The 27,709-nt window shown below is 40.5% G+C and overlaps 6 protein-coding genes across 6 annotated transcripts; all 6 read left to right on the top strand.

Moving 5' to 3' along the window:
* The first annotated feature begins 1,160 nt into the window (after nt 1-1,160).
* Nucleotides 1,161-3,599, top strand: LOC133985582 (protocadherin alpha-8-like). The gene has a single exon (XM_062425245.1). It carries the CDS (start codon nt 1,161-1,163, stop codon nt 3,597-3,599), a length of 2,439 nt encoding a protein of 812 aa, XP_062281229.1.
* A 1,353-nt stretch (nt 3,600-4,952) lies between these two features.
* Nucleotides 4,953-8,287, top strand: LOC133985581 (protocadherin alpha-3-like). Its single transcript, XM_062425244.1, has 2 exons — nt 4,953-7,358; nt 8,210-8,287. Exons 1-2 carry the CDS (start codon nt 4,953-4,955, stop codon nt 8,285-8,287), a joined length of 2,484 nt encoding a protein of 827 aa, XP_062281228.1.
* A 143-nt stretch (nt 8,288-8,430) lies between these two features.
* On the top strand, nt 8,431-11,718 carry LOC133985579 (protocadherin alpha-3-like). Its single transcript, XM_062425243.1, has 2 exons — nt 8,431-10,838; nt 11,607-11,718. The coding sequence occupies exons 1-2, from the start codon at nt 8,431-8,433 to the stop codon at nt 11,716-11,718; spliced, it is 2,520 nt and encodes an 839-aa protein (XP_062281227.1).
* Nucleotides 11,719-11,820: 102 nt separating this feature from the next.
* LOC133985578 (protocadherin-23-like) lies at nt 11,821-17,743 on the top strand. Its single transcript, XM_062425242.1, has 3 exons — nt 11,821-14,202; nt 15,261-15,303; nt 15,423-17,743. Exons 1-3 carry the CDS (start codon nt 11,821-11,823, stop codon nt 17,741-17,743), a joined length of 4,746 nt encoding a protein of 1,581 aa, XP_062281226.1.
* A 1,047-nt stretch (nt 17,744-18,790) lies between these two features.
* Nucleotides 18,791-21,461, top strand: LOC133985577 (protocadherin alpha-10-like). Its single transcript, XM_062425241.1, has 2 exons — nt 18,791-21,169; nt 21,432-21,461. The coding sequence occupies exons 1-2, from the start codon at nt 18,791-18,793 to the stop codon at nt 21,459-21,461; spliced, it is 2,409 nt and encodes an 802-aa protein (XP_062281225.1).
* A 1,006-nt stretch (nt 21,462-22,467) lies between these two features.
* Nucleotides 22,468-24,864, top strand: LOC133985576 (protocadherin alpha-3-like). The gene has a single exon (XM_062425240.1). It carries the CDS (start codon nt 22,468-22,470, stop codon nt 24,862-24,864), a length of 2,397 nt encoding a protein of 798 aa, XP_062281224.1.
* The last annotated feature ends 2,845 nt before the right edge of the window (nt 24,865-27,709 follow it).

Raw genomic sequence — 27,709 nt, 5'->3', positions numbered from 1 at the left:
ATTCACTGTATACTGTTGAGTAAACTGTAACATCAGTGGTCAATGTGTGTTATGTTGATTTTATGAGACAGATAATCCAGACTGGAGTCCTTTGAGGTTGGAGCAATACAGACTGTGACCTACAAATAAACCATGAATCATCATGGGCTGTCTGGGTCTGATGGTTCATTTGGTCTTTGTGTGCTTAGATGGATATACATAACAAACACGTGCTGTCTACTCAATGTCAATATAGATAGACGATTTATTTTGCCATACATTAGGAAAATGAAGTATAGAAGTCATTGTTAGTGAACTATTATTATTATTATTATTGCATTTTGGGGTTAACACATGACTGCAGCTCAGTGTGTGATGGTTATTAACATTTTTAAATCAAATCATGTTTCCTACAGAATGGAAATGGGACAGGAGTTTCTGAATCCAGGGTTTAATCCTGGGATTACAAACGAGGGAATGTTCATAAACTCATGACTACCGTCTCTGCGGAGGAACACCAAAATACACCGAAATACAGCGCAGCATACGGATATCCCTCCTGTGTTCATGCAATTAAATTCATCAATTGCCCTCGAGGATAACAGAAACACAAAGAGAAAAGGGGCGCAGTGGGAGGAAAATGTATAATTAATTTCTACATCGCATTGCATTCATGTACAAATATGAATTTTGGCAGAGTTAGCGCACCTCCAGACAGGAAGAAAAACTTTTATACTCAGAGCATGTTAATGGTGCTGAAAAGTCATTTAAAGCTACATAAAATAAAATGCAGTTTTCTGTAATATCAGCTAGGGTGTTGAAGAGCACATATAATTATGACTTTTTTCTTGTTCATGTTTTTGGCGGTGTTTATAGCTCCAGTGAGTCATTAAGAAGCAACAACACATATTCACTACTCTGTGCACATTGCTTCTTTTACCACGTGGCGCCACTGTTGATCCATCAGAGTCAGCGCCTCCCTGTGATACATCTAGGCCCCTCCCGTTCCCAGGCTATAGGGACATTTCTTCAGTCTTTGTTATAAAGAGACAGAGGACGGTGGAACAAGCACGCTATATTCCCTCTGTATCCAAAGCTTATCTTTCATAGTGTCTAAAACATTTGACCGCAGTTGGATTTTCTTTTTTTAAATGTATACTTTCTTCACATTGGACAGAAGTATGTCTTCACCTTGTAGATGGAGCTATTTCGGGATATATCTATGGCTTTTTCTATTGACTTGTTACTGGCACGCGGTGTCTGGGCAGCTTTCCTATTCCGTTTCAGAGGAGGTAAACACGGGGACCCCCGTTGGAAACATCGCAAAGGATCTAAATGTTAATTTACAGGACTTGGAAGCCCGCATGTTTCAGATTGTTACTGGATCAAAGAGAAGTTTTTTCGAGGTAAATCTTAAGACTGGTGTACTGTATGTCAGTGAGAGAATGGACAGAGAGGAGCTTTGCGCAGAGGAACTTAAATGCTCGGTCAGTGTAGAGGCAGTGATAAATAACCCTTTGAAGCTTTATCGCATTGACATAGACATTTTAGATGTAAATGACAATGCGCCATTGTTTACGACCAAAACGCAACATTTGTATATCGCAGAGAGTACTTTACCAGGAGTGAAATTCGCATTATCTGAAGCAACTGATGCAGATGTGGGGAAAAACGGAGTCAATACTTACAAATTAAGCCAAAATGAACATTTCTCATTGGCTGTTCACAAAGCAGGTGATAGTGTGTCTACTGAGTTAGTGCTGAAGAAAGCTTTAGACAGAGAGAAGCAGCCTGTGATCACAATGACACTGACCGCTGTAGATGGAGGCACTCCTCCGAAATCAGGCACCTCACAGCTCGTTATCAATGTTTTAGACATTAATGATAATATTCCGATATTCAGTGAATCTTTGTATAAGATAAAGATTCCCGAAAACACACCCCTGGGCACAGTAGTAATCGCTGTGAACGCCACCGATGCAGATGAGGGCCTGAATAGCGAGATTGTGTATTCATTAAGAAGCAAAGATCAAAATCACGTACTTGATATCTTTGAAATTGAAAGTCAAACCGGTGTCATTAAGGTAAAAGGCAATATAGACTTTGAAGAAAGAAAGGCTTTTGAGATACGCGTGGAGGCCAGTGACAAAGGTCAGCCTCCGATGTCCGCTCATTGTAAAGTGCTGGTAGAAGTCGTGGACCAAAATGACAATGCTCCTGAGATCACCATTACGTCACTGCATAACACCGTGAAAGAGGACTCTAATATAGGTACCGTAGTTGCACTTGTCTCAGTCCTCGATAAAGATGATGGACAAAATGGTTATGTGAAAATCCAAATTCAAAATGAGGTTCCACTTAAACTTGAAACGAACTACAAAAATTATTATTATTTGTTAGTTGACGGGCCATTGGATAGAGAGACTGCCTCTAACTATAATGTCAGTATAGTCGCCACTGATAAAGGCACCCCGTCACTCTCCAGCACGAGTGTAGTTTCTATTCACGTTTCTGATGTCAATGACAACGCACCATTTTTCTCGAAGCCTGTGCTTAATGTTTATGTAAATGAGAACAAACCAGTAAGAGCAGTTATTAAAAGGGTAACTGCAACTGATGCTGACACTGACCAGAACAGCCAGGTGAGCTACTCATTATTACAGAGCAACAGTAACTCGTTGCCGTTATCTACAATGGTAAACGTCAACTCAGAGACTGGAGATATAGTCAGTTTACAGTCCTTTAACTTTGAGGAGCTAAAAACGTTTCAGTTTAAAGTTCAGGCTACAGACTCTGGTCTTCCTCCGCTCAGCAGCAACGTGACTGTCAATGTTTTTATTCTGGATGAAAATGACAATAATCCAGCTGTTCTGGCGCCCTATTCTGAGCACGGCTCCGTTAACAGTGAGAGCATCCCCTATTCTGCTGAAGCGGGGTACTTTGTGGCAAAGATCAGGGCTGTAGACGCAGACTCTGGATATAATGCACTGCTTTCTTATCACCTGTCTGAACCCAAAGGAAACAACCTCTTCCGGATCGGAACCAGCACTGGGGAAATCAGGACTAAGAGGAGGATGAGTGACAATGACCTGAAAACTCACCCCTTGGTGGTGTTGGTTTCTGATAATGGAGAACCCTCCCTGTCAGCTACTGTGTCTATTGATGTGGTGGTGGTTGAAAGCATAACTGACATCCAGACTCAGTTCAGACATGTTCCTGTGAAGGAGGACAGCTTCTCTGATTTAAACCTGTATCTGCTGATCGCCATTGTGTCGGTGTCAGCGATCTTTCTGCTGAGCCTCATCAGTTTAATAGCTGTCAAATGTCACAGGACAGACGGCAGTTTCAGCAGGTACGGCGCCCCAATGATCACCACCCACCCTGACGGGAGCTGGTCTTACTCTAATGCTACTCAGCAGTATGACGTGTGTTTCAGCTCAGACACACTCAAGAGTGACATGGTGGTTTTCCCCGCACCGTTTCCACCTGTAGATTCGGAGCTGATCAGTATAAACGGAGGAGACACTTATACCAGGACTCAGACTTTACCTAACAAAGAAAAGGTAAGAGAAAAACGAAAAATCAATGTGTTTCTGTTCATATTATTATTCAAATTATGATTCTTTATTGTCGAGATGGGATACTGAAAGCATGTCTTATATTTTGCACATGAGGTGCGAAAATGTACGTAGAAGCCACGTCTCACTTTGTGCGATTTTATTCTCAGAAGCAGCTGAAAACAGGTGCCTGCATTTCTCTTACATATGAAGTGAACATACTACTTTTGAGCAAATATACATTTAATAAGGATAATTATGTTTAAATTTGAAGGGATACATGGACGAAAGCAACAACAATGTTGAAGTTAACATGAGGAGAGCTTCTACTTCATTCTTTGGGTGCACTATTGCAATGTGTCGTTGTCCATGGTGCTGAAAGAAACACCACAATGTTGTGTACAATGTACAAGGAAAGAAACTAATGTTCGATCAACCCAACATCTCACAAGTATTACTAATTGTCTTTAATGATATTAATTATCCATATTAGGTGTTGTCATAATAAAAAAAATATATGTCTCTAGATAATTTAATTGCCTTGATTATATTAGAAAAAGATTTAAGTAGAACGGTGTGTATAGAAGATAGAGGTGTAAAAGAAAAGTATTTTGTGTTTGCATTTTAGTTGAGTTATTATTATTATTATTATTAGTAGTAGTAGTAGTAGTAGTAGTAGTAGTAGTAGTAGTAGTAGTAGTAGTAGTAGTAGTAGTAGTAGTAGTAGTAGTAGTAGTAGTAGTAGTAGTAGTAGTAGTAGTAGTAGTAGTAGTAGTAGTAGTATTATCATCACTATTATTATTATTATTATTATTAGTAGTAGTAGTAGTAGTAGTAGTAGTAGTAGTAGTAGTAGTAGTAGTAGTAGTATTATCATCACTATTATTATTAGTAGTAGTAGTAGTAGTAGTAGTAGTAGTAGTAGTAGTAGTAGTAGTAGTAGTAGCAGTAATAGTAGCAGTAATAGTAGTAGTAGTAGTAGTAGTAGTATTCTGTAGCTACAGAGAATAATTAAAGTAAATGTATGGCTTTTGGTGTCCTGTCAGTTATAACTTCCTACTAGCTTTATGTAGATTTCACAGTCCTGAATAATGGAGGTGACTTTGGAGATGTCTGAATTTGTGGTGAATGCAGTTATTTCATATGACCACACGGGGACATCGTAGACCATCACATTTTGATGTTCTTCTTAAAGGCTTCAGGCTCCTCCCAGATTCAGAGGATGATGATGTTTCTCGGGGCTTTGTTACAAAGAGACGCAGTGCAAGAGTGACTTGTGTGGCGATCATGTATTGTCTGTTTGTTGCCCCTTAAAAAGAAAAGACACTGGATCCTGGAATTGTGCAATCATCCTGAATGAATAGAGGGGATTTCTGAGACGGGAATCTTCATGCTATGTTCAGGCTGGATACAAACATGTCGATGCGGAGGATGTGGAGCCCTTTTGGGATTTATATAGTCGTTGTTCTCTTGGATTGTTGTTGGGAAGCGGTATCTGGACAGCTCTCTTACTCGGTGTCTGAGGAAGTAAACCTGGGGACCTCTGTGGGAAATCTCGCTAAAGATCTAAACCTTAATGTTAACGACTTGGAGGCGCGTATGTTTCAGATTGTCAGCGGATCAAAACGAAAATATTTCGATGTAAATCTGAAAACGGGAGTCCTTTATGTTAATGAAAGAATAGATCGCGAGGAGCTCTGTGCGAAAGCTACAAAATGTACTGTCAGCGTAGAGGCCGTGATCAACAGCCCCTTGAAGCTTTATCGTTTGGAGGTTAATATAGTCGATATAAATGATAATGCACCTTATTTCCCGGAGAATTTGCAGTCTCTTAACATTACGGAGATTGCTGTACCAGGAGGGAAATTTGGATTTATTGGGGCGTCGGACCTCGATGTTGGTAAGAATGATGTTAGTACATACAAGATAAGTCCGAATGAGTATTTTTCTATAGAGGTTCACAAAGGGGGAGAGAGTGTGTCTGCCGAGCTTGTGCTTCAGAAACCTTTAGACCGAGAGAAAAAAAGCACTGTTAAACTTACAGTGACTGCTGTCGATGGCGGAAATCCACCCAAATCAGGGAAATCTCAAATTGTTATCAATGTTTTAGACATAAACGACAATGCTCCGGTTTTCAGTAGTTCTTTGTACAAATCACGGATTTCTGAAAACTTATCAGTAGGTAAGACGGTGATTATTTTAAATGCGACGGACGCAGATGAGGGTTTAAACAGTGAGATAGAATATTCATTAAGAAGTAAAGGTCAGAATCATATTTTAGATTTATTTCAAATTGATTCTCAAACAGGTGCAATTACAGTCAAAGGTAAGATTGACTATGAAGAAAATCCTGCGTTTGAGATTCATGCAGAGGCCAGTGATAGAGGTCAATCTCCAATATCGGCTCGTTGTAAAGTGCTGGTAGAGGTTTTGGACATAAATGACAATGCTCCTGAGATTACTGTGACATCGCTATTAAACACAGTGAAGGAGGACGCTGAAGTCGGCACTGCTATTGCACTTGTCTCTGTACTAGACAAGGACGGAGGGAAGAACGGTGAAGTAAAAGCTGTCATTTCAAATGAAACTCCATTTAAATTGGACACAAATTATAAAAACTATTACTCGTTAGTAGTTGATGGACCGCTTGATAGAGAGAGTAAGGCCCAGTATAATGTCACTATCACAGCTACTGATGAAGGGAATCCACCTCTCTCCAGCACCAGCATAGTGACTGTTCATGTCTTTGATGTCAATGACAACCCTCCTCGCTTCTCGGAGTCGCTTGTTAATGTTTATGTGAAAGAAAACAGTCCAGTAGGATCAGTTATTAAAACAGTGACAGCACTTGATGCTGATGCAAATCAAAATGGTCAGGTGAGATACTCATTCATACAAAGTAACAGTAACTTGTTACCGTTAACTACAATGGTAAACATCAACTCAGAGACTGGAGATATAGTCAGTTTGCAGTCCTTTAACTTTGAGGAGTTAAAAACGTTTCAGTTTAAAGTTCAGGCCACAGACTCTGGTGTTCCTCCGCTCAGCAGCAACGTGACTGTCAAAGTTTTTATTCTGGATGAGAATGACAATAATCCAGCTGTTCTGGCGCCCTATTCTGAGCACGGCTCTGTTAACAGTGAGAGCATCCCCTATTCTGCTGAAGCGGGATACTTTGTGGCAAAGATCAGGGCTGTAGACGCAGACTCTGGATACAATGCGCTGCTTTCTTATCACCTGTCTGAGCCAAAAGGGAACAGCCTTTTCCGGATCGGAACCAGCACTGGGGAAATCAGGACTAAGAGGAGAATGAGTGACAATGACCTGAAAACTCACCCCTTGGTGGTGTTGGTTTCTGATATCGGAGAACCCTCCCTGTCAGCTACTGTGTCTATTGATGTGGTGGTGGTTGAAAGCACAGCTGACATCCAGACTCAGTTCAGAAATGTTCCTGTGAAGGAGGACAGCTTCTCTGATTTAAACCTTTATCTGTTGATCGCCATTGTGTCGGTGTCAGCGATCTTTCTGCTGAGCCTCATCAGTTTAATAGCTGTCAAATGCCACAGAACAGAAGGCAGTTTCAGCAGGTACAGCGCCCCAATGATCACCACCCACCCTGACGGAAGTTGGTCTTACTCTAAAGCTACTCAGCAGTATGACGTGTGTTTCAGCTCAGACACACTCAAAAGTGACATGGTGGTTTTCCCCGCACCGTTTCCACCTGTAGATTCGGAGCTGATCAGTATTAACGGAGGAGACACTTATACCAGGACTCAGACTTTACCTAACAAAGAAAAGGTAAGAGAAATAAGAAAAATCTATGTGTCTGTGTTCATATTATTATTCATATTATGATTGTTTATTGTCGAGATGGGAGACTGAAAGCATGTTTTTATTTTTACACATGAAGTGCGAAAAGGCACGTAAAAGCCACGTTTCACTTTGTGCGATTTTATTCTCAGAAGCAGCTGAAAACAGGTGCCTGTATTTCTCTTACATATGAAGTGAAAAATACTACTTTTCAACAAATATACATTTAATAAGGATAATTATCTTTAAATGTGAAGGGATACATGGACGAAAGCAACAACAATGTTGAAGTTAACATGATGAGAGCTTCTAATTTATTCTTCGGGTGCACTACTGCAATGTGTCGTTGTCCATGGTGCTGAAAGAAGCGCCACAATGTTGTGTACCGTGTGCAAGTAAAGTAACTGTTTGATAGACCCAACACCTCACAAGTATTACTAATTGTATTTACTGATATTAATTATCCATATTAGGTGTCGTCATGATAAAAACATTTTTAAAAATGCTCTAGATAATTTAATTGCCTTGATTATATTAGAAACAATATGTAAGTAGAACGTATGTATAGTAGATAAAGGTGTAAAAGAAAAGTATTTTTTGTTTGCATTTTAGTTGAGTTAATATTATCATTGATGTAGTAGTAGTAGTAGTAGTAGTATTCTGTAGTTACAAAGAATTATAAAAGTAAAGGTATAGCTCTTGGTGTCCTATGAGTTATAACTTCCTACTACCTTTATGTAGATTTCACAGTCCTGAATAAATGAGGTGACTTTGGAAATGTCTGAATTTGTGGTGAATGTAGTTATTTCATATGACCACACGGGGACATCGTAGACCATCACATTTTGATGTTCCTCTTAAAGGCTTCAGGCTCCTCCCAGATTCAGAGGATGATGATGTTTCTCGGGGCTTTGTTACAAAGAGACGCAGTGCAAGAGTGACTTGTGTGGCGATCATGTATTGTCTGTTTGTTGCCCCTTAAAAAGAAAAGACACTGGATCCTGGAATTGTGCGATCATCCTGAATGAATAGAGGGGATTTCTGAGACGGGAATCTTTATGTTTTGTTCAGGCTGGATACAAACATGTTGACGCAGAGGATATGGAGCCCTTTTGGGATTTATATAGTCGTTGTTCTCTTGGATTGTTGTTGGGAAGCAGTATCTGGACAGCTCTCTTACTCGGTGTCGGAGGAGGTAAACCAGGGGACCTCGGTGGGAAATCTCGCTAAAGATCTAAACCTTAATGTTAACGACTTGGAAGCGCGTATGTTTCAGATTGTCAGCGGATCAAAACGAAAATATTTCGATGTAAATCTGAAAACGGGAGTCCTTTATGTTAATGAAAGAATAGATCGCGAGGAGCTCTGTGCGAAGGCTACAAAATGTACTGTCAGTGTAGAGGCCGTGATCAACAGCCCCTTGAAGCTTTATCGTTTGGAGGTTAATATAGTCGATATAAATGATAATGCACCTTGCTTCCCGGAGAATTTGCAGTCTCTTAACATTGCTGAGAGTACTGTGCCAGGAGGGAAATTTGGATTTATTGGGGCGTCAGACCTCGATGTTGGTAAGAATGATGTTAGTACATACAAGATAAGTCCGAATGAGTATTTTTCTATAGAGGTTCACAAGGGGGGAGAGAGTGTATCTGCAGAGCTTGTTCTTCAAAGAGCGTTAAACCGAGAAAAACAAAGCACTGTTAAACTTACAGTAACTGCTGTCGATGGCGGAAATCCACCCAAATCAGGGACATCTCAAATTGTTATCAATGTTTTAGACAATAACGACAACGCTCCGGTTTTCAGTAGTTCTTTGTACAAAGCACGGATTTCTGAAAACCCACCAGTAGGTAAGACAGTGTTAATCTTGAATGCAACTGACGCAGATGAGGGTTTAAACAGTGAGATAGAATATTCATTAAGAAGTAAAGGTCAGGATCATGTTTTAGATTTATTTCAAATTGATTCTCAAACAGGTGCAATTACAGTTATAGGTAAGATCGACTATGAAGAAAATCCTGCGTTTGAGATTCATGCACAGGCTAGTGATAAAGGCACACCTCCAATGTCAGCTCATTGTAAAGTACTGGTAGAGGTTTTGGACATAAATGACAATGCTCCTGAGATTACTGTGACATCGCTATTAAACACAGTGAAGGAGGACGCTGAAGTCGGCACTGCTATTGCACTTGTCTCTGTACTGGACAAGGACGGAAGGAAGAACGGTGAAGTAAAAGCTTTCATTTCAAATGAAACTCCATTTAAATTGGACACAAATTATAAAAACTATTACTCGTTAGTAGTTGATGGACCGCTTGATAGAGAGAGTAAGGCCCAGTATAATATCACTATCACAGCTACTGATGAAGGGACTCCATTTCTCTCCAGCACCAGTATAGTGACTGTTCATGTCTCTGATGTCAATGACAACCCTCCTCACTTCTCGGAGCCGCTCGTTAATGTTTATGTGAAAGAAAACAGTCCAGTAGGATCAGTTATTAAAACAGTGACAGCACTGGATGCTGATGCAAATCAAAATGGTCAGGTGAGCTACTCATGTATACAAAGTAACAGTAACTCGTTGCCGTTAACTACAATGGTAAACATTAACTCAGAGACTGGTGATGTAGTCAGTTTGCAGTCTTTTAACTTTGAGGAGTTAAAAACGTTTCAGTTTAAAGTTCAGGCCACAGACTCTGGTGTTCCTCCACTCAGCAGCAACGTGACAGTTAACGTTTTTATTCTGGATGAAAATGACAATAATCCAGCTGTTCTGGCGCCCTATTCTGAGCACGGCTCTGTTAACAGTGAGAGCATCCCCTATTCTACTGAAGCGGGATACTTTGTGGCAAAGATCAGGGCTGTAGACGCAGACTCTGGATACAATGCGCTGCTTTCTTATCACCTGTCTGAGCCAAAAGGGAACAACCTCTTCCGGATCGGAACCAGCACTGGGGAAATCAGGACTAAGAGGAGAATGAGTAACAATGACCTGAAAACTCACCCCTTGGTGGTGTTGGTTTCTGATAACGGAGAACCCTCCCTGTCAGCTACTGTGTCTATTGATGTGGTGGTGGTTGAAAGCACAGCTGACATCCAGACTCAGTTCAGACATGTTCCTGTTAAGGAGGACAGCTTCTCTGATTTAAACCTGTATCTGTTGATCGCCATTGTGTCGGTGTCAGCGATCTTTCTGCTGAGCCTCATCAGTTTAATAGCTGTCAAATGTCACAGGACAGAAGGCAGTTTCAGCAGGTACAGCGCCCCAATGATCACCACCCACCCTGACGGAAGCTGGTCTTACTCTAAAGCTACTCAGCAGTATGACGTGTGTTTCAGCTCAGACACACTCAAGAGTGACATGGTGGTTTTCCCCGCACCGTTTCCACCTGTAGATGCGGAGCTGATCAGTATTAACGGAGGAGACACTTATACCAGGACTCAGACTTTACCCAATAAAGAAAAGGTAAGAGAAATACGAAAAAAAACAATGTATGTGTTCATATTATTATTAACCACAATATCATTATTTATTGTAGAGAAGGTAGGCTCAAAGCATGTTATTCCGTGTTTTTATTCTTACACATAAAGTGCGAAAAAGACCGTCTATTTATCTTAAATATGAAGTGAAAATACTACTTTTCAACAAATATACATTGAATAAACGTGTTTAGTTTTAAATTTGCAAGGATACATGAACCAAAGTAATTACAATGTTGAAGTTAACAAAGTAAACTTCTGCTTTATTCTTCGAGAGCAGTATTGCAATGTGTCGTTGTCCATGGTGCTGAAAGTAGCGCCACAATGTTGTCTTGAAGGTGAGAAACTAATACTTCATCGACCAAACATCTCACAATTATAGTAAATGTACTGATATAAATTATGCACATCAGGTTTCATCACAATTTAAAAATGTATCTCTCTGGATAATTTTACCTTGATTGTATTAGAGAAAAGGATGTAGGTATAAAAGTGTGTAGAGTAAATGAAGGTGTAAAAGAAAAGTATTTTATACATGCATTTTAATCAAGTTTTATTTGTTTGTTTTTAATTATATGGTTACAGAGGATAGCTGAATAAAGTTCATGTATAACTGTTAATGTGGTATGAGTTATAACTTCCTATTAGCTGTATGTGGACTTCACAGTTCGGGATAATGAAGGTGGTTTGTCTGAATTTGTGGTGAATGTAGTTGTTTCATATGACCACACGGGGACATCGTAGACCATCACATTTTGATGTTCCTCTTAAAGGTTTCAGGCTCCTCCCAGATTCAGAGGATGATGATGTTTCTCGGGGCTTTGTTACAAAGAGACGCAGTGCAAGAGTGACTTGTGTGGCGATCATGTATTGTCTGTTTGTTGCCCCTTAAAAAGAAAAGACACTGGATCCTGGAATTGTGCGATCATCCTGAATGAATAGAGGGGATTTTTGAGACGGGAATCTTTATGCTTTGTTCAGGCTGGATACAAACATGTCGACGCGGAGGATATGGAGCCCTTTTGGGATTTATATAGTCGTTGTTCTCTTGGATTGTTGTTGGGAAGAGGTATCTGGACAGCTCTCTTACTCGGTGTCTGAGGAGGTAAACCCGGGGACCTCTGTGGGAAATCTCGCTAAAGATCTAAACCTTAATGTTAACGACTTGGAGGCGCGTATGTTTCAGATTGTCAGCGGATCAAAACGAAAATATTTCGATGTAAATCTGAAAACGGGAGTCCTTTATGTTAATGAAAGAATAGACCGCGAGGAGCTCTGTGCGAAGGCTACAAAATGTACTGTCAGTGTAGAGGCCGTGATCAACAGCCCCTTGAAGCTTTATCGTTTGGAGGTTAATATAGTCGATATAAATGATAATGCACCGTATTTCCCGGAGAATTTGCAGTCTCTTAACATTGCTGAGAGTACTGTGCCAGGAGGGAAATTTGGATTTATTGGGGCGTCAGACCTCGATGTTGGTAAGAATGATGTTAGTACATACAAGATAAGTCCAAATGAGTATTTTTCTATAGAGGTTCACAAGGGGGGAGAGAGTGTGTCTGCCGAGCTTGTGCTTCAGAGAGCTTTAGACCGAGAAAAACAAAGCACTGTTAAACTTACAGTGACTGCTGTCGATGGCGGAAATCCACCCAAATCAGGGACATCTCAAATTGTTATCAATGTTTTAGACATTAATGACAACGCTCCGGTTTTTAGTGGTTCTTTGTACAAAGCACGGATTTATGAAAACTTACCAGTTGGTAAAACAGTGATTATTTTGAATGCGACGGACGCAGATGAGGGTTTAAACAGTGAGATAGAATATTCATTAAGAAGTAAAGGTCAGGATCATGTTTTAGATTTATTTCAAATTAATTCTCAAACAGGTGCAATTACAGTCAAAGGTAAGATCGACTATGAAGAAAATCCTGCGTTTGAAATTCATGCACACGCCAGTGATAAAGGCCACTCTCCAATGTCCGCTCATTGTAAAGTACTGGTAGAGATTTTGGACATAAATGACAATGCTCCTGAGATTACTGTGACGTCACTATTAAACACAGTGAAGGAGGACGCTGAAGTCGGCACTGCTATTGCACTTGTCTCTGTACTAGACAAGGACGGAGGGAAGAACGGTGAAGTAAGAGCTGTCATTTCAAATGAAACTCCATTTAAATTGGACACAAATTATAAAAACTATTACTCGTTAGTAGTTGATGGACCACTCGATAGAGAGACTAAGGCCCAGTATAATATCACTATCACAGCTACTGATGAAGGGACTCCACCTCTCTCCAGCACCAGTATAGTGACTGTTCATGTCTCTGATGTCAATGACAACCCTCCTCACTTCTCGGAACCGCTCGTTAATGTTTATGTGAAAGAAAACAGTCCAGTAGGATCAGTTATTAAAACAGTGACAGCACTTGATGCTGATATCAATCAAAATGGCCAGGTGAGCTACTCATGTATACAAAGTAATAGTAACTCGTTGCCGTTAACTACAATGGTAAACATCAACTCAGAGACAGGTGATATAGTCAGTTTACAGTCTTTTAACTTTGAGGACTTAAAAACGTTTCAGTTTAAAGTTCAGGCCAAAGACTCTGGTGTTCCTCCGCTCAGCAGCAACGTGACCGTGAACGTTTTTATTCTGGATGAAAATGACAATAATCCAGCTGTTCTGGCGCCCTATTCTGAGCACGGCTCCGTTAACAGTGAGAGCATCCCCTATTCTGCTGAAGCGGGATACTTAGTGGCAAAGATCAGGGCTGTAGACGCAGACTCTGGATACAATGCGCTGCTTTCTTATCACCTGTCTGAGCCCAAGGGAAACAACCTCTTCCGGATCGGAACCAGCACTGGGGAGATCAGGACTAAGAGGAGAATGAGTGACAATGACCTGAAAACTCACCCCTTGTTGGTGTTGGTTTCTGATAACGGAGAACCCTCCCTGTCAGCTACTGTGTCTATTGATGTGGTGGTGGTTGAAAGCACAGCTGACATCCAGACTCAGTTCAGAAATGTTCCTATGAAGGAGGACAGCTTCTCTGATTTAAACCTGTATCTGCTGATCGCCATTGTGTCAGTGTCAGCAATCTTTCTGCTGAGCCTCGTCAGTTTAATAGCTGTCAAATGTCACAAGACAGACGGCAGTTTCAGCAGGTACAGCGCCCCAATGATCACCACCCACCCTGACGGAAGCTGGTCTTACTCTAAAGCTACTCAGCAGTATGACTTGTGTTTCAGCTCAGACACACTCAAGAGTGACATGGTGGTTTTCCCCGCGCCGTTTCCAACGGCAGATGCGGAGCTGATCAGTATTAACGGAGGAGACACTTTTACCAGGACTCAGACTTTACCTAACAAAGAAAAGGTAAGAAAACTATGAACAATCAATATGTCTCAATTATCGTTTTACATTTGGGGGACAACGGTGAACAAAATCCCCTCCATCTTTGTTCTTGTATATTAAGTTTTAAAACATATATGTAAAATCAAAGTCTCTCACTTCGTGCGATTTTATTGTCTAAAGGCGCTTAAAGCATTATCCCTCCATTTTTATATGTATCTATTTAGTTCTTATACACGCACTTTATAAGTTCCCGCGTCATATTTCTAAATGTATTTGTGGGTTTTAATTTGTCTTAAATTCGACTGCCAGGAGCCAAGGTAATGGCATTTGAGGTTTTTAAGTGTCTTTCACTGTACAAACTGTGTATGTAGCTGTCCATGGTGCTAAAATACAGGCTGTTGTGTGCGGTCTATTGAGTGCAACACGGAAAATGTGTTTACGCATGACAGAAAAGTGTATTGCCTTTTTCGCATTTATTTGGGTTTTATGGCAGTTATTTGATTTTGTTGATTAATGGTGTTAGCTCCATTTCATTACATTTAAGGGAATATATTTAAATACATACAACTTTTTGTGTGTGGAAAATAGTACAATAGCAATTTTTATTTCCCATCAATACCTTTAAATTCCTCTGTATTTTGATAAATGTGATGTAATATTTAGTTGAAGATGTGTTACTTTGTACCCGGTGCATCTGTAAAAAGTGTAACTCTATCGGTATGGACTGAAACCAAAACAACTACGTTAAAAAGAGGGGGTGGGGTTAAGTCACATTGTAGTACTTGTGATATTTTGACATAGTTGAACACGGTTAAATATCTCCTTACTCTAACGAAACTGTTCCATTTACAATGCTGATTAGTCATTCCCGTGTTGTTGTCAGAGGTTGAATGCAACTCCTTTATATCACCACATGGGGACACTGTAGACCATGACATCTTGACGTTATTTCAGGAGGTGAAAGACTCCTCCCAGAAACATAGGATGATGACGATGTCTCTCTGGTCTTTGTTACAAAGAGACAGAGAGCGAAGAGAACGGACTGAAAACATTTCCAGGCTGGCTGATAAAAATGCGAGGAATTGGATTTGTGTTCTTTGATTTTAATATTGTTTGACGAGAGTGTTTGGACTTGGATTTATTATTTTTTTTCGGGCTGGATATAATTATGTATTTCTCAAGAAGAACGAGTCCTTTTCAGATATATCTTGTGGTCGTGCTGCTGAATTATTGTTGGGAAGCGGTGTCTGGACAGCTCTCTTATTCTGTCTCAGAGGAGTTGAACCCGGGAACTTCTGTTGGAAATATCGCCAAAGATCTAAATCTAAACGTCCAGGATTTGGAGTCTCGCATGTTTCAGATTGTTAGTGGATCAAAGAGAAAATATTTCGATGTGAATCTGAAAACGGGAGTCCTTTATGTCAATGAAAGATTAGACCGAGAAGAGCTCTGTGCAAAGGCTACAAAGTGTACTGTCAGTGTAGAAGCCGTGATCAACGACCCCCTCAAGCTTTATCGTTTGGAAGTAACGATATTAGATATAAATGATAATGTACCACATTTTTCTGAGCAGTTACAGTCACTTGACATTGCAGAAAATACTCTACCTGGAGTGAAATTTGGGTTGATAGAGGCATCAGATTTGGATGTCGGAAAGAACGGTGTTAGTACATATAAGCTTAGTACAAATGATTATTTCTCGCTAGAAATTCACAAAGGGGGAGAGAGTGTGTCTGCCGAGTTAGTGCTGCAGAAATCTTTAGACCGTGAGCATGACTCTGTTATAAAACTCACACTGACTGCAGTAGACGGAGGAAATCCATCGAAGTCAGGAACCTCACAAATCATTATCAATGTTTTAGATAATAACGACAACCACCCCGTTTTCAGTAAATCTTTATACAAGATTCAAATTCCCGAAAGCCTACAAACAGGGTCTAAAGTGATCATTCTGAATGCATCTGATGCGGATGAGGGTTTAAACAGTGAGATAGAATATTCATTGAGAAAAAAAGGTCAGGATCATGTTTTAGATTTATTTCAAATTGATTCTCAAACAGGCGAAATTACAGTCAAAGATAAGATCGACTATGAAGAAAATCCTGCGTTTGAGATTCATGCACAGGCCAGTGATAAAGGCACACCTCCAATGTCTGCTCATTGTAAAGTGCTGGTGGAGGTTTTGGACATAAATGACAATGCTCCTGAGATTACTGTGACATCGCTATTAAACACAGTGAAGGAGGACGCTGAAGTCGGCACTGCTATTGCACTTGTCTCTGTACTGGACAAGGACGGAGGGAAGAACGGTGAAGTAAAAGCTGTAATTTCCAATGAAACTCCATTTAAATTGGACACAAATTATAAAAACTATTACTCGTTAGTAGTTGATGGACAGCTTGATAGAGAGAGTAAGGCCCAGTATAATGTCACTATCATAGCTACTGATGAAGGGGCTCCATTTCTCTCCAGCACCAGTATAGTGACTGTTCATGTCTCTGATGTCAATGACAACCCTCCTCGGTTCTCGGAGCCACTTGTTAATGTTTATGTGAAAGAAAACAGTCCAGTAGGATCAGTCATTAAAACAGTGACAGCACTTGATGCTGATGCAAATCAAAATGGTCAGGTGAGCTACTCATTTATACAAAGTAACAGTAACTCGTTGCCGTTAACTACAATGGTAAACATTAACTCAGAGACTGGTGATGTAGTCAGTTTACAGTCTTTTAATTTCGAGGAGTTGAAAACGTTTCAGTTTAAAGTTCAGGCCACAGACTCTGGTGTCCCTCCACTCAGCAGCAACGTGACTGTCAACGTTTTTATTCTGGATGAAAATGACAATCATCCAGCGGTTCTGGTGCCCTATTCTGAGCATGGCTCCGTTAACAGTGAGAGCATCCCCTATTCTGCTGAAGCGGGGTACTTTGTGGCAAAGATCAGGGCTGTAGACGCAGACTCTGGATACAATGCGCTGCTTTCTTATCACCTGTCTGAGCCCAAAGGAAACAACCTCTTCCGGATCGGAACCAGCACTGGGGAGATCAGGACTAAGAGGAGAATGAGTGACAATGACCTGAAAACTCACCCCTTGGTGGTGTTGGTTTCTGATAACGGAGAACCCTCCCTGTCAGCTACTGTGTCTATTGATGTGGTGGTGGTTGAAAGCACAGCTGACATCCAGACTCAGTTCAGAAATGTTCCTGTGAAGGAGGACAGTTTCTCTGATTTAAACCTGTATCTGCTGATCGCCATTGTGTCGGTATCAGCGATCTTTCTGCTGAGCCTCATCAGTTTAATAGCTGTCAAATGCCACAGGACAGACGGCAGTTTCAGCAGGTACAGCGCCCCAATGATCACCACCCACCCTGACGGAAGTTGGTCTTACTCTAAAGCTACTCAGCAGTATGACGTGTGTTTCAGCTCAGACACACTCAAGAGTGACATGGTGGTTTTCCCCGGGCCTTTTCCACCTGTAGATGCGGAGCTAATTAGTATTAACGGAGGAGACACTTATACCAGGACTCAGACATTACCCAATAAAGAAAAGGTAAGACCATAATTGCATTGGAATAATGCACATTATTGTGCAACATTTATGACGAGAAATGTGTACTAACTGATGCGGTTTAGATGGAAATAGTTGTTAAAATAACTTGGTGTCATATCGTGAAAATGACAATAGACTAACAGATGAATCGATGTACGTTTGAGTTATATAATTACAATGTTGTGGATATGTTGCTATGTTGTGTAAAGCTATTTTCAATGTATTGATGGGTTTATCCTGTCAGCCATTATTTTTGGGCAGGTTTTGTTTTCGCGTGTATGCCGCTATCCATGGTGCTGATCACGTGCTGTTTGTAATCGTCAGGACTAAAAAAAATGCTCATTCATAACAAATATATGTACAGTAGGGTGGTATAACTGTCTATTAATAATTTCATTCACACCATTGCAGAAAGTATTGCATAATTAACTTCCAAAATAACTCTGTATTTCGTCTTTGCCATTTGTTCTAGAAAAAAAATGTGATGTGCAATATTGGGTTACGATGGGACTAGGGCTTTTGTTTGCTTACATGCAAGACTAAACGATCTTTCTGGAATGTGGATATTTTGCGTCTAATCACTTAATACTTGACAAACACGAGCATTTAACTTATTTTTCTGAAACAGGTCGTATTAATGTACTGAGATAATTAAATGTTAATTGTGAAAAACTGGCATTCATACTGACCCTTCTCTGTGGGTTACATAGGATAAATGTTCAAAAAGTCATGAAGAAAGTCAGGATCATGACAACAACTAACATTGTAATATGTTGATGTTGAATGTAGTTCTTCTAAGTATCCACAAGGGGACATTGTAGACCATCACATTTTAACTTGCTTTTTGATGGCTCGGGACTCCTCCCAGATTCAAAGGGCGATGATATTTCTCCGGCAATTGAAACAAAGAGAACTAGAGGGCGAGAGGGAACGGTACGACGACGATTGCGTGTGGCAGTTTAAATTATTTTCCTGTGTTTTCATATGAAGCGTCAATCCTTTATTTTGTGACGTAACAGAACGAATCTTCCTTTATGGTTTCTCTCCATGTGTGGAATAATGCATTTACCGAGCAGAACGAGCTCTGTGTGGATTTATGTCTTGTTCGTGCTGCTGGATTGTTACTTGGAAGCGGCGTCTGGGCAGATCTCTTACTCCGTCTCAGAGGAGGTGAACATGGGGACTTCTGTCGGAAATATCGCTAAAGATCTGAACCTCAATGTCCATGATTTGGAGTCTCGCATGTTTCAGATCGTTGCTGGATCAAAAAGAAAATATTTCGAGGTAAATCCAAAGACTGGTGTCCTCCACGTTAATGAGAGAATAGACCGAGAGGAACTCTGTGGCGATCAGCCTAAATGTTCCCTCAGCGTAGAAGCAGTTATTAATAACCCGTTAAAACTGTACCGTATTGAAATTGTAATCTTAGATGTGAATGACAATTCTCCGTCATTTATCAACACGTTACAGGTATTAAACATAAGTGAGAACACAGCAGCAGGTACAAAATTTCCTCTGCATGCAGCTCATGATGCTGACGTCGGTAAAAATACTGTCAGTACCTACAAACTAAGCCAAAATGAACACTTCTCTCTCGATACACATAAAGGAGAGAGTGTAACTCCAGAATTATTGCTTCAGAGGGTTGTAGACAGAGAAAAAGAGCCTGTGATTCGACTCACATTGACCGCCATTGATGGTGGAACTCCGGCTAAATCTGGCACAATGACTATAATAGTAAATGTGCTGGACATAAACGATAACGCTCCCGTATTTAGTCAAACTCTATACAAAGCCAGTGTGTATGAAAATGTAAAGATAGGCACTTCAATAATCACTTTAAATTCTACTGATTTAGATGCAGGCCTAAATGGACAAGTGTTGTATTCATTCAGTGAAGTAGGTAGAGGGAAACAAGATGATCTGTTTGCTATAGACGAAAACACTGGGACTGTAACAAATAAAAATAATATAGACTTTGAAGAGAATAATAATTTTGAGATTCGAGTTCAGGTCAGTGACGGAGCTACTCCTCCCCTGACCACACATGCAAAATTACTAATTGTAATTTTAGATGTCAATGACAATGCCCCAGAAATTTCAGTTACATCACTGTTAAACACAGTGAAAGAGGATGCATCCATTGGCACTGCAATTGCACTTGTTTCAGTGTTTGATAAAGATGGGGGCAAAAATAGCATGGTGCACAGCAAAATTTCCAATAATGTACCTTTTAAATTAGAGTCAAATTATAAGAATTACTATTCGTTGGTTGTGGACGGTCCTCTTGACAGAGAGAGCGTATCACAATACAATATCAGCATAACTGCTATTGATGAGGGCAGCCCACCACTATCCAGCACCAGCGTTATTCGTGTACACATATCAGATGTGAATGATAACAAACCTCTCTTCACAGAAAGCATAATCAATGTTTATGTGAAGGAGAACAGGCCAGTAGGGGCAGTTATAAAAACAGTGTCAGCGATTGATACTGACGTCAATCAAAATGGTGACGTGAGCTATTCCTTTTTAACTGACAACAGTAACTCGTTACCTCTCTCTACCATGGTAAACATTAATTCAGAGACTGGAGATATAGTCAGCCTGCAGTCTTTTAACTTTGAGGAGTTAAAAACATTTCAGTTTAAAGTTCAGGCCACAGACTCTGGTATTCCTCCGCTCAGCAGCAACGTGACTGTCAACGTTTTTATTCTGGATGAAAATGACAATAATCCAGCTGTTCTGGCGCCCTATTCTGAGCACGGCTCTGTTAACAGTGAGAGCATCCCCTATTCTGCTGAAGCAGGTTACTTTGTGGCAAAGATCAGGGCTGTAGATGCAGACTCTGGATACAATGCGCTGCTTTCTTATCACCTGTCTGAGCCCAAAGGAAACAACCTCTTCCGGATCGGAACCAGCACCGGGGAAATCAGGACTAAGAGGAGAATGAGTGACAATGACCTGAAAACTCACCCCTTGGTGGTGTTGGTTTCTGATAACGGAGAACCCTCCCTGTCAGCTACTGTGTCTATTGATGTGGTGGTGGTTGAAAGCACAGCTGACATCCAGACTCAGCTCAGACATGTTCCTGTTAAGGAGGACAACTTCTCTGATTTAAACATGTATCTGCTGATTGCCATTGTGTCAGTGTCAGCGATCTTTCTGCTGAGCCTCATCAGTTTAATAGCTATCAAATGTCACAGGACAGACGGCAATTTCAGCAGGTACGGCGCCCCAATGATCACCACCCACCCTGACGGGAGCTGGTCTTACTCTAAAGCTACTCAGCAGTATGACGTGTGTTTCAGCTCAGACACACTCAAGAGTGACATGGTGGTTTTCCCCGCGCCGTATCCGCCTGTAGATTCGGAGCTGATCAGTATTAACGGAGGAGACACTTTTACCAGGACTCAGACTTTACCTAATAAAGAAAAGGTAAGAACACTGGCATACATTTCAATATTGCACTTCATTTTGGTTGACAATCAACAGTGAAATTGTAGTTTTATGGTAATGACAATGGGCTTTATGCTACCAAAGCAACAGCAAGCTTTCATTATAATAGACTTGATGTGCAACGTAAATGAAAATGAACTAAGGTTCCTGTGGTATGTTGATATACATCTGCTGCACATCAGTATATGGTGTTGCAATCCCCTCACTTTTGGCTGCTCACAGCATTATAATGTGTATGTAGCTGTCGGTGGTGCTGAACAGAAGTTTCTGAAATTCCTCTGCCTGTGGCACACGTCACATCTAGAAAATACATACTTCCTTTTAAATAAGAGCTATGAACAACGGTGCACTATATCCACAAATGTACATATATATATTTAATATATTTTGTTTTCATTTTAAGATGAAAATAGCATGTGAAAACTCATCCTTCAGTCATTCTTCGGATATTCACTAAAAACTGTTCAAGTCAGTGTTCCTGTGACTCAGAATTTTGCTTGTCAGTGTGTGTGTGTATTTTTGAGGTTTGCATGTGATTGTCCACAGATTGAGTGGCTATAATTTCAGGTTTTGCAAACTGCAACCTTAGAAACTGGAAACATGAATATGTATATGACACAAAGTATATCATACATAAAGTAAAGTAAAGCAATGTCAAGTAAAGAGAAAATAAATGTTCATCATGTCCTGAAAATATCAATTATACCATTCCATGTTAAATGATTCTGTTTCAACATGCACACTTAATGTCAACAATGAGTATAGAAGTATGAGTTACTGGTCGTTTTTGTAATTTAATACAGTAAAGTTACAGCATATTCACTAGTTATGGTTTAGGATCCATATTCTGCCTGTGGCATTATACAAACTGTGACTGTCAATATGCTTTGAGTTATATAGTTATGTTTTAATGAGTTATTTATCCTAATAATTGAAATATATCCTATTGCTATTTAAAATTTAGTTATCAGCTTCTCTGAATTAGGATATGTATTTTAGTTAAATGTTTTATAAGATGTGCATTTATTCACCATCACCACGAAGTGACGCTATAGACCATAACACAGAAATGTTGAGGCTCCTCCCAGAGAACAAAACGGAATGACTGTGGATTTTCATCACAAAGAGACACAGGAGGACAGTGGACGACATAACGAAGTATTTGTCTTTAAAATGAAGAACGGTGAAACAGCGTTGCCTAATATTTTTTCAAACCTCATCACTTTGCGATAGAAACACCATTGTGGATGTATGCTTTGTTCTTTATCGGCGGAATTATGCCTTTGCCGAGTAGTAGGAGGTCCATTGTTCCATATCTCGTGCTTGTGTTGTTGGATTGTTTCTGGGAAGCGGCGTCTGGGCAGTTGTCCTACTCTGTCTCCGAGGAGGTAAACCCGGGGACTAATGTCGGAAATATCGCCAAGGATCTAAACCTCAATGTGGAGGATTTGGAGACCCGTTTGTTTCAGATTGTTGCGGGATCAAAGAGGAAATTCTTCGAGGTAAATCTAAAGACCGGATATCTGTATGTTAATGAAAGGATAGACCGAGAGGAGCTATGTGCAGATGAATCCAAGTGTACTGTCAGCGTAGAAGCTGTGATAAACAACCCATTAAAGCTTTACCGCGTAGAAATAGAAATTAGAGATGTGAATGACCATTCGCCGTCTTTTGACACAAAATCGCAAACGCTGGACATTGCAGAGAACACGTTGCCAGGATTTAGATTCGCGTTGTCGGAGGCAAGCGATGCTGATGTGGGTAAGAATAGCGTTAGTGCGTATAAGCTCAGTCCAAACGAATACTTCACTCTTGCAACACAGACAAGAGGAGAGAGTATATCTCCAGAGTTAGTGTTGCAGAAAGCCCTAGACCGCGAGAACAAGTCTAATATGCAGCTCACGTTAACTGCAGTAGACGGAGGAACTCCATTAAATTCAGGCATATCAGAAATAGAAATACATGTACTAGATAGTAATGACAATGCACCAGTGTTCAGAAGTACACTTTACAAAATTAGAGTGTTAGAAAATATCCCCATTGGTACTGCAGTTTTCACCTTAAATGCGACCGACGCTGATGAAGGAACAAACAGTGAAATAATATATTCTCTTCGTGGCAAAGATCAGGACCCTGTTCTAGATATTTTCAAAATCGACCCTCACACGGGGATTATTTCAGTGAAAGGTCATATCGACTTTGAGGAAAAGAAAGCTTTTGAGATCCGAGCAGAGGCCAGGGACAAAGGCCAGCCTCCTATGTCTGCTCATAGTAAAGTGCTGGTTGAAGTAATTGATGTAAATGACAACGCACCTGAAATCACGGTGACGTCACTGCTCAGCAAAGTGAATGAGGACGCTGGTTTAGGTACAGCTATTGCACTTGTATCCGTTCTTGATAGAGACAGTGGAAAAAATGGAGAAGTGAAATGTGAGATCTTAAATAATGTTCCGTTCAAACTGGAGTCAAATTACAAAAACTACTTTTCTTTAGTGGTTGACGGACATCTAGACAGAGAAATAACTCCCCAGTACAATTTGACAATTTTAGCTACAGATGAAGGCACTCCGCCTCTTTCTAACACCAGTGTAATTACTGTTCACGTTTCTGATGTTAATGATAATGCTCCACATTTCCCAGATCGTGAGATAAATGTTTATGTGAAGGAAAACAGCAAAGTAGGAACGGTTATTAAAACCGTGACTGCAACTGATGCTGACGTCAGCAACAATGGTCAGGTGACCTACTCACTTTCAGACATTGGTAGTAAATCACTGTCCTTCCCCACCATGGTACAAATAAACTCAGAGACAGGTGATATAGTTAGTCTGCAGTCTTTTAACTTTGAGGAGTTAAAAACGTTTCAGTTTAAAGTTCAGGCCACAGACTCTGGTGTTCCTCCACTCAGCAGCAACGTGACTATTAACGTTTTTATTCTGGATGAAAATGACAATAATCCAGCTGTTCTGGCGCCCTATTCTGAGCACGGCTCCGTTGACAGTGAGAGCATCCCCTATTCTGCTGAAGCGGGATACTTTGTTGCAAAGATCAGGGCTGTAGACGCAGACTCGGGATACAATGCGCTGCTTTCTTATCACCTGTCTGAGCCCAAAGGAAACAACCTCTTCCGGATCGGAACCAGCACCGGGGAGATCAGGACTAAGAGGAGAATGAGTGACAATGACCTGAAAACTCACCCCTTGTTGGTGTTGGTTTCTGATAATGGAGAACCCTCCCTGTCAGCTACTGTGTCTATTGAGGTAGTGGTGGTTGAAAGCACAGCTGACATCCAGACTCAGTTCAGACATGTTCCTGTGAAGGAGGACAGCTTCTCTGATTTAAACCTGTATCTACTGATCGCCATTGTGTCGGTGTCAGCGATCTTTCTGCTGAGCCTCATCAGTGTTATAGCTATCAAATGTCACAGGACAGACGGCAGTTTCAGCAGGTACAGCGCCCCAATGATCACCACCCACCCTGACGGGAGCTGGTCTTACTCTAAAGCTACTCAGCAGTATGACGTGTGTTTCAGCTCAGACACACTCAAGAGTGACATGGTGGTTTTCCCCGCACCGTTTCCACCTGTAGATGCAGAGCTGATCAGTATTAATGGAGGAGACACTTTTACCAGGACTCAGACTTTACCTAATAAAGAAAAGGTAAGCCATGCCTGATTTCATTCGTCTGAAGGAGTGAATATCTTTAGTGTTTGGGAGAACATGCTGTGCGAGTATTTTGTACGAATATGTAAAAAAAAAAAAAAAAAAAAAAAAGTGTGATTTAAGTGTTGGCCCTTTGAAATGTTTTTTTTATTTTTATTTTTTTATTTCAAATTCTGTTTCAACTTTATCTATAATACTAATCATACTATACTCGTTGTTGAGAAGACGTAAAACATAAGTCTAAGTGGTTTGATGGTGCATTGTTAACTACTAGAAAGAGGAATTGTTATCAATGCGTATCTGTCGAGAACGACTAAATGATGTGTGAATAATTGTGTGTATAACAATGTTGAAATCAGTGTACTTACTTACTTTGGTGTCTTCAATACAGTACTGTGCTGTCACTTGAGCAATGGCACGAAAGTTCATTTAAACTGCATTGAGACGCTTTCCATGGTCCTGAAATAATGTCTTCTTTACAGTGCATTCGGGCGCTGTTTGTGGTGCTGATATAGTGAAGTGTAATTTCTGCATGTTATACTCTGTGTTAGCGTTCAGTAAGTGATAAGAGAACAGTAGTGTAAAATAAACCAAACAAGCGGATGTTATATGTAGATGAATTGAAAGACGAGTTAACTAAACCGCATATTTTATAGAAACATATTTTATGAACAGCTTACTAGACAGGTTCGTCTTCTACAATCAGCCTCGTTAATAGAATTTACTGTACTTTAGATTCAACATTTTCTCTTTTGTTTTGGGTCTTTTTCCCCCTACTTAAATCTGTCACGAGATGTCGCTGGAGACCACGCAAAAAATCGTTTGTCCAGAGTTTAGAAACTCCTCCTCTATTCATGACAAAAAAGAAAACGTCATCATCTGGCAGTGCTTTGTGAAAACAGCGCTTACAGACTAGTGAAGCCCTGAAGATAGAGGATCCTAGGCGAGAATGGATATATAAAAAGGCTTTTTTCATTTTTCCGTGGATAGGTCGAGAGGCAGAAACCAGGATCATTGTATTCAATTAAACAGCAATGGCTGCTCGGGAACGATGGGATTACATTGGAGGTCTGTTTCTCACTCTGCTTTGTCTCTGCGACTGGTCCGTAGCTCAGATATCCTATTCCATTTCAGAGGAGGTGGACAAAGGGACAGCGGTGGGAAATCTCGCCAAGGATTTAAATCTCAATGTACAGCAACTACAATCTACGGGTCTTCAGATTACCTCTGGGTATAAAAAGCGGTATTTTGACATAAATCAGGAATCTGGGATACTTGTCGTTAGCGAGAGAATAGATCGAGAGGAGCTTTGTCCCAATACGGTAAAGTGCTCTTTTAATATAGAGGCCATATTGAGAAACCCTCGCAGCCTCCATCGAATTGAAGTGGTAATTAATGACATTAATGACAATGCCCCGTCTTTTCTGGAAGAAATAAGTACAATTGATATGTATGAGTCTTCATATGTAGGAGAAAGGCATCCACTGCCGATAGCTCACGATGCAGACGTAGGTCCGAACTCGGTAAAGAATTACAAATTGAACCCGAATGAATATTTCGTTTTGGATATACAGAGCATTGGAGACCAGAGTGTCTCAGCTGAGTTAGTTCTACAGAAAGCATTAGATCGTGAAAAACAGGCTGTTATTGAACTCACGCTCACTGCGATCGATGGAGGAAAACCTCCCAAAACGGGAAATTTGCCGATAAAAGTGAATGTCCTAGATGTAAATGACAATTCACCTTTGTTCAGTAAATCTCTCTACAAGGTGCAAATTGTTGAAACTGCAAATATTGGCAAATTGTTATTAACAATATCAGCAACTGATTTAGATGATGGTGTTAATGGTCAGCTTGTATATTCTTTTACAGAAAGGGGACGTTTAAACCCTGATGACAAATTTGCATTGAACGACAATACCGGAGAAATTACCTTAAAGGGGAATATTGATTATGAGGAAACTCAAGCATATGAGATTCGTGTTCAAGCACGGGATAAAGGCAATCCTCCTCGCACAGCACATGGCAAGGTTTTAGTTGAGGTCATTGATGTCAATGACAATGCTCCAGAAATATCAGTGTCATCACTCATGAGTCCAGTGAAAGAGGACGCTGAAATGGGCACAGCTGTTGCTATGGTGACTATCACTGATAAAGACGGAGGCAAAAATGGCCAGACAAACTGTAAGATAACAGGTACAGTGCCATTTAAATTAAAATCCAACTATAAAAACTACTACTCTTTGTTGGTTGACGGGCCTTTTGACAGAGAGGCTGTTCCCCTGTACAATGTTTCAATTACAGCTACAGATGAAGGAATTCCCCCTCTGTCGAGCACAAATGTAATTAGTATTCACATTTCTGATGTCAATGACAATCCGCCTCGATTCCTGGAACCTCTGATCAATATTTATATTAAAGAAAATAGTCCGACTGGAACGACTATTCATACACTGACCACGTTTGATTCAGATTTAAATGAAAATTCAAAAGCAACATATCATTTATTTAACGGCTCTCCTAAGAGCACACAGGCAGCTTCAATGGTAACTGTGAACTCAGAGACAGGTGATATAGTCAGTTTGCAGTCTTTTAACTTTGAGGAGTTAAAAACGTTTCAGTTTAAAGTTCAGGCCACAGACTCTGGTGTTCCTCCGCTCAGCAGCAACGTGACTATTAACGTTTTTATTCTGGATGAAAATGACAATAATCCAGCTGTTCTGGCGCCCTATTCTGAGCACGGCTCCGTTGACAGTGAGAGCATCCCCTATTCTGCTGAAGCGGGATACTTTGTGGCAAAGATCAGGGCTGTAGATGCAGACTCTGGATACAATGCGCTGCTTTCTTATCACCTGTC

The sequence above is a fragment of the Scomber scombrus genome, chromosome 9, assembly GCF_963691925.1.
Source record: "Scomber scombrus chromosome 9, fScoSco1.1, whole genome shotgun sequence".
Lineage (NCBI taxonomy): Eukaryota > Metazoa > Chordata > Actinopteri > Scombriformes > Scombridae > Scomber > Scomber scombrus.
This window is presented reverse-complemented; position numbering and strand designations above follow the sequence as displayed.

What these genes read in the sequence shown, in the direction of transcription:
- LOC133985582 (XM_062425245.1), top strand. Translation starts at nt 1,161, where the DNA reads ATGTCTTCACCTTGTAGATGGAGCTATTTCGGGATATATCTATGGCTT.
- LOC133985581 (XM_062425244.1), top strand. Translation starts at nt 4,953, where the DNA reads ATGTCGATGCGGAGGATGTGGAGCCCTTTTGGGATTTATATAGTCGTT. An exon ending in GAGAAATAAGAAAAATCTAT is followed by an intron (nt 7,359 to 8,209) that starts GTGTCTGTGTTC and finishes TTCCTCTTAAAG; the next exon opens with GCTTCAGGCTCCTCCCAGAT.
- LOC133985579 (XM_062425243.1), top strand. Translation starts at nt 8,431, where the DNA reads ATGTTGACGCAGAGGATATGGAGCCCTTTTGGGATTTATATAGTCGTT. An exon ending in GAAATACGAAAAAAAACAAT is followed by an intron (nt 10,839 to 11,606) that starts GTATGTGTTCAT and finishes TAAAGGTTTCAG; the next exon opens with GCTCCTCCCAGATTCAGAGG.
- LOC133985578 (XM_062425242.1), top strand. Translation starts at nt 11,821, where the DNA reads ATGTCGACGCGGAGGATATGGAGCCCTTTTGGGATTTATATAGTCGTT. An exon ending in CTTTACCTAACAAAGAAAAG is followed by an intron (nt 14,203 to 15,260) that starts GTAAGAAAACTA and finishes TAAAAATGCGAG; the next exon opens with GAATTGGATTTGTGTTCTTT. An exon ending in TTTAATATTGTTTGACGAGA is followed by an intron (nt 15,304 to 15,422) that starts GTGTTTGGACTT and finishes ATTGTTGGGAAG; the next exon opens with CGGTGTCTGGACAGCTCTCT.
- LOC133985577 (XM_062425241.1), top strand. Translation starts at nt 18,791, where the DNA reads ATGCATTTACCGAGCAGAACGAGCTCTGTGTGGATTTATGTCTTGTTC. An exon ending in CTTTACCTAATAAAGAAAAG is followed by an intron (nt 21,170 to 21,431) that starts GTAAGAACACTG and finishes ATGTGTATGTAG; the next exon opens with CTGTCGGTGGTGCTGAACAG.
- LOC133985576 (XM_062425240.1), top strand. Translation starts at nt 22,468, where the DNA reads ATGCCTTTGCCGAGTAGTAGGAGGTCCATTGTTCCATATCTCGTGCTT.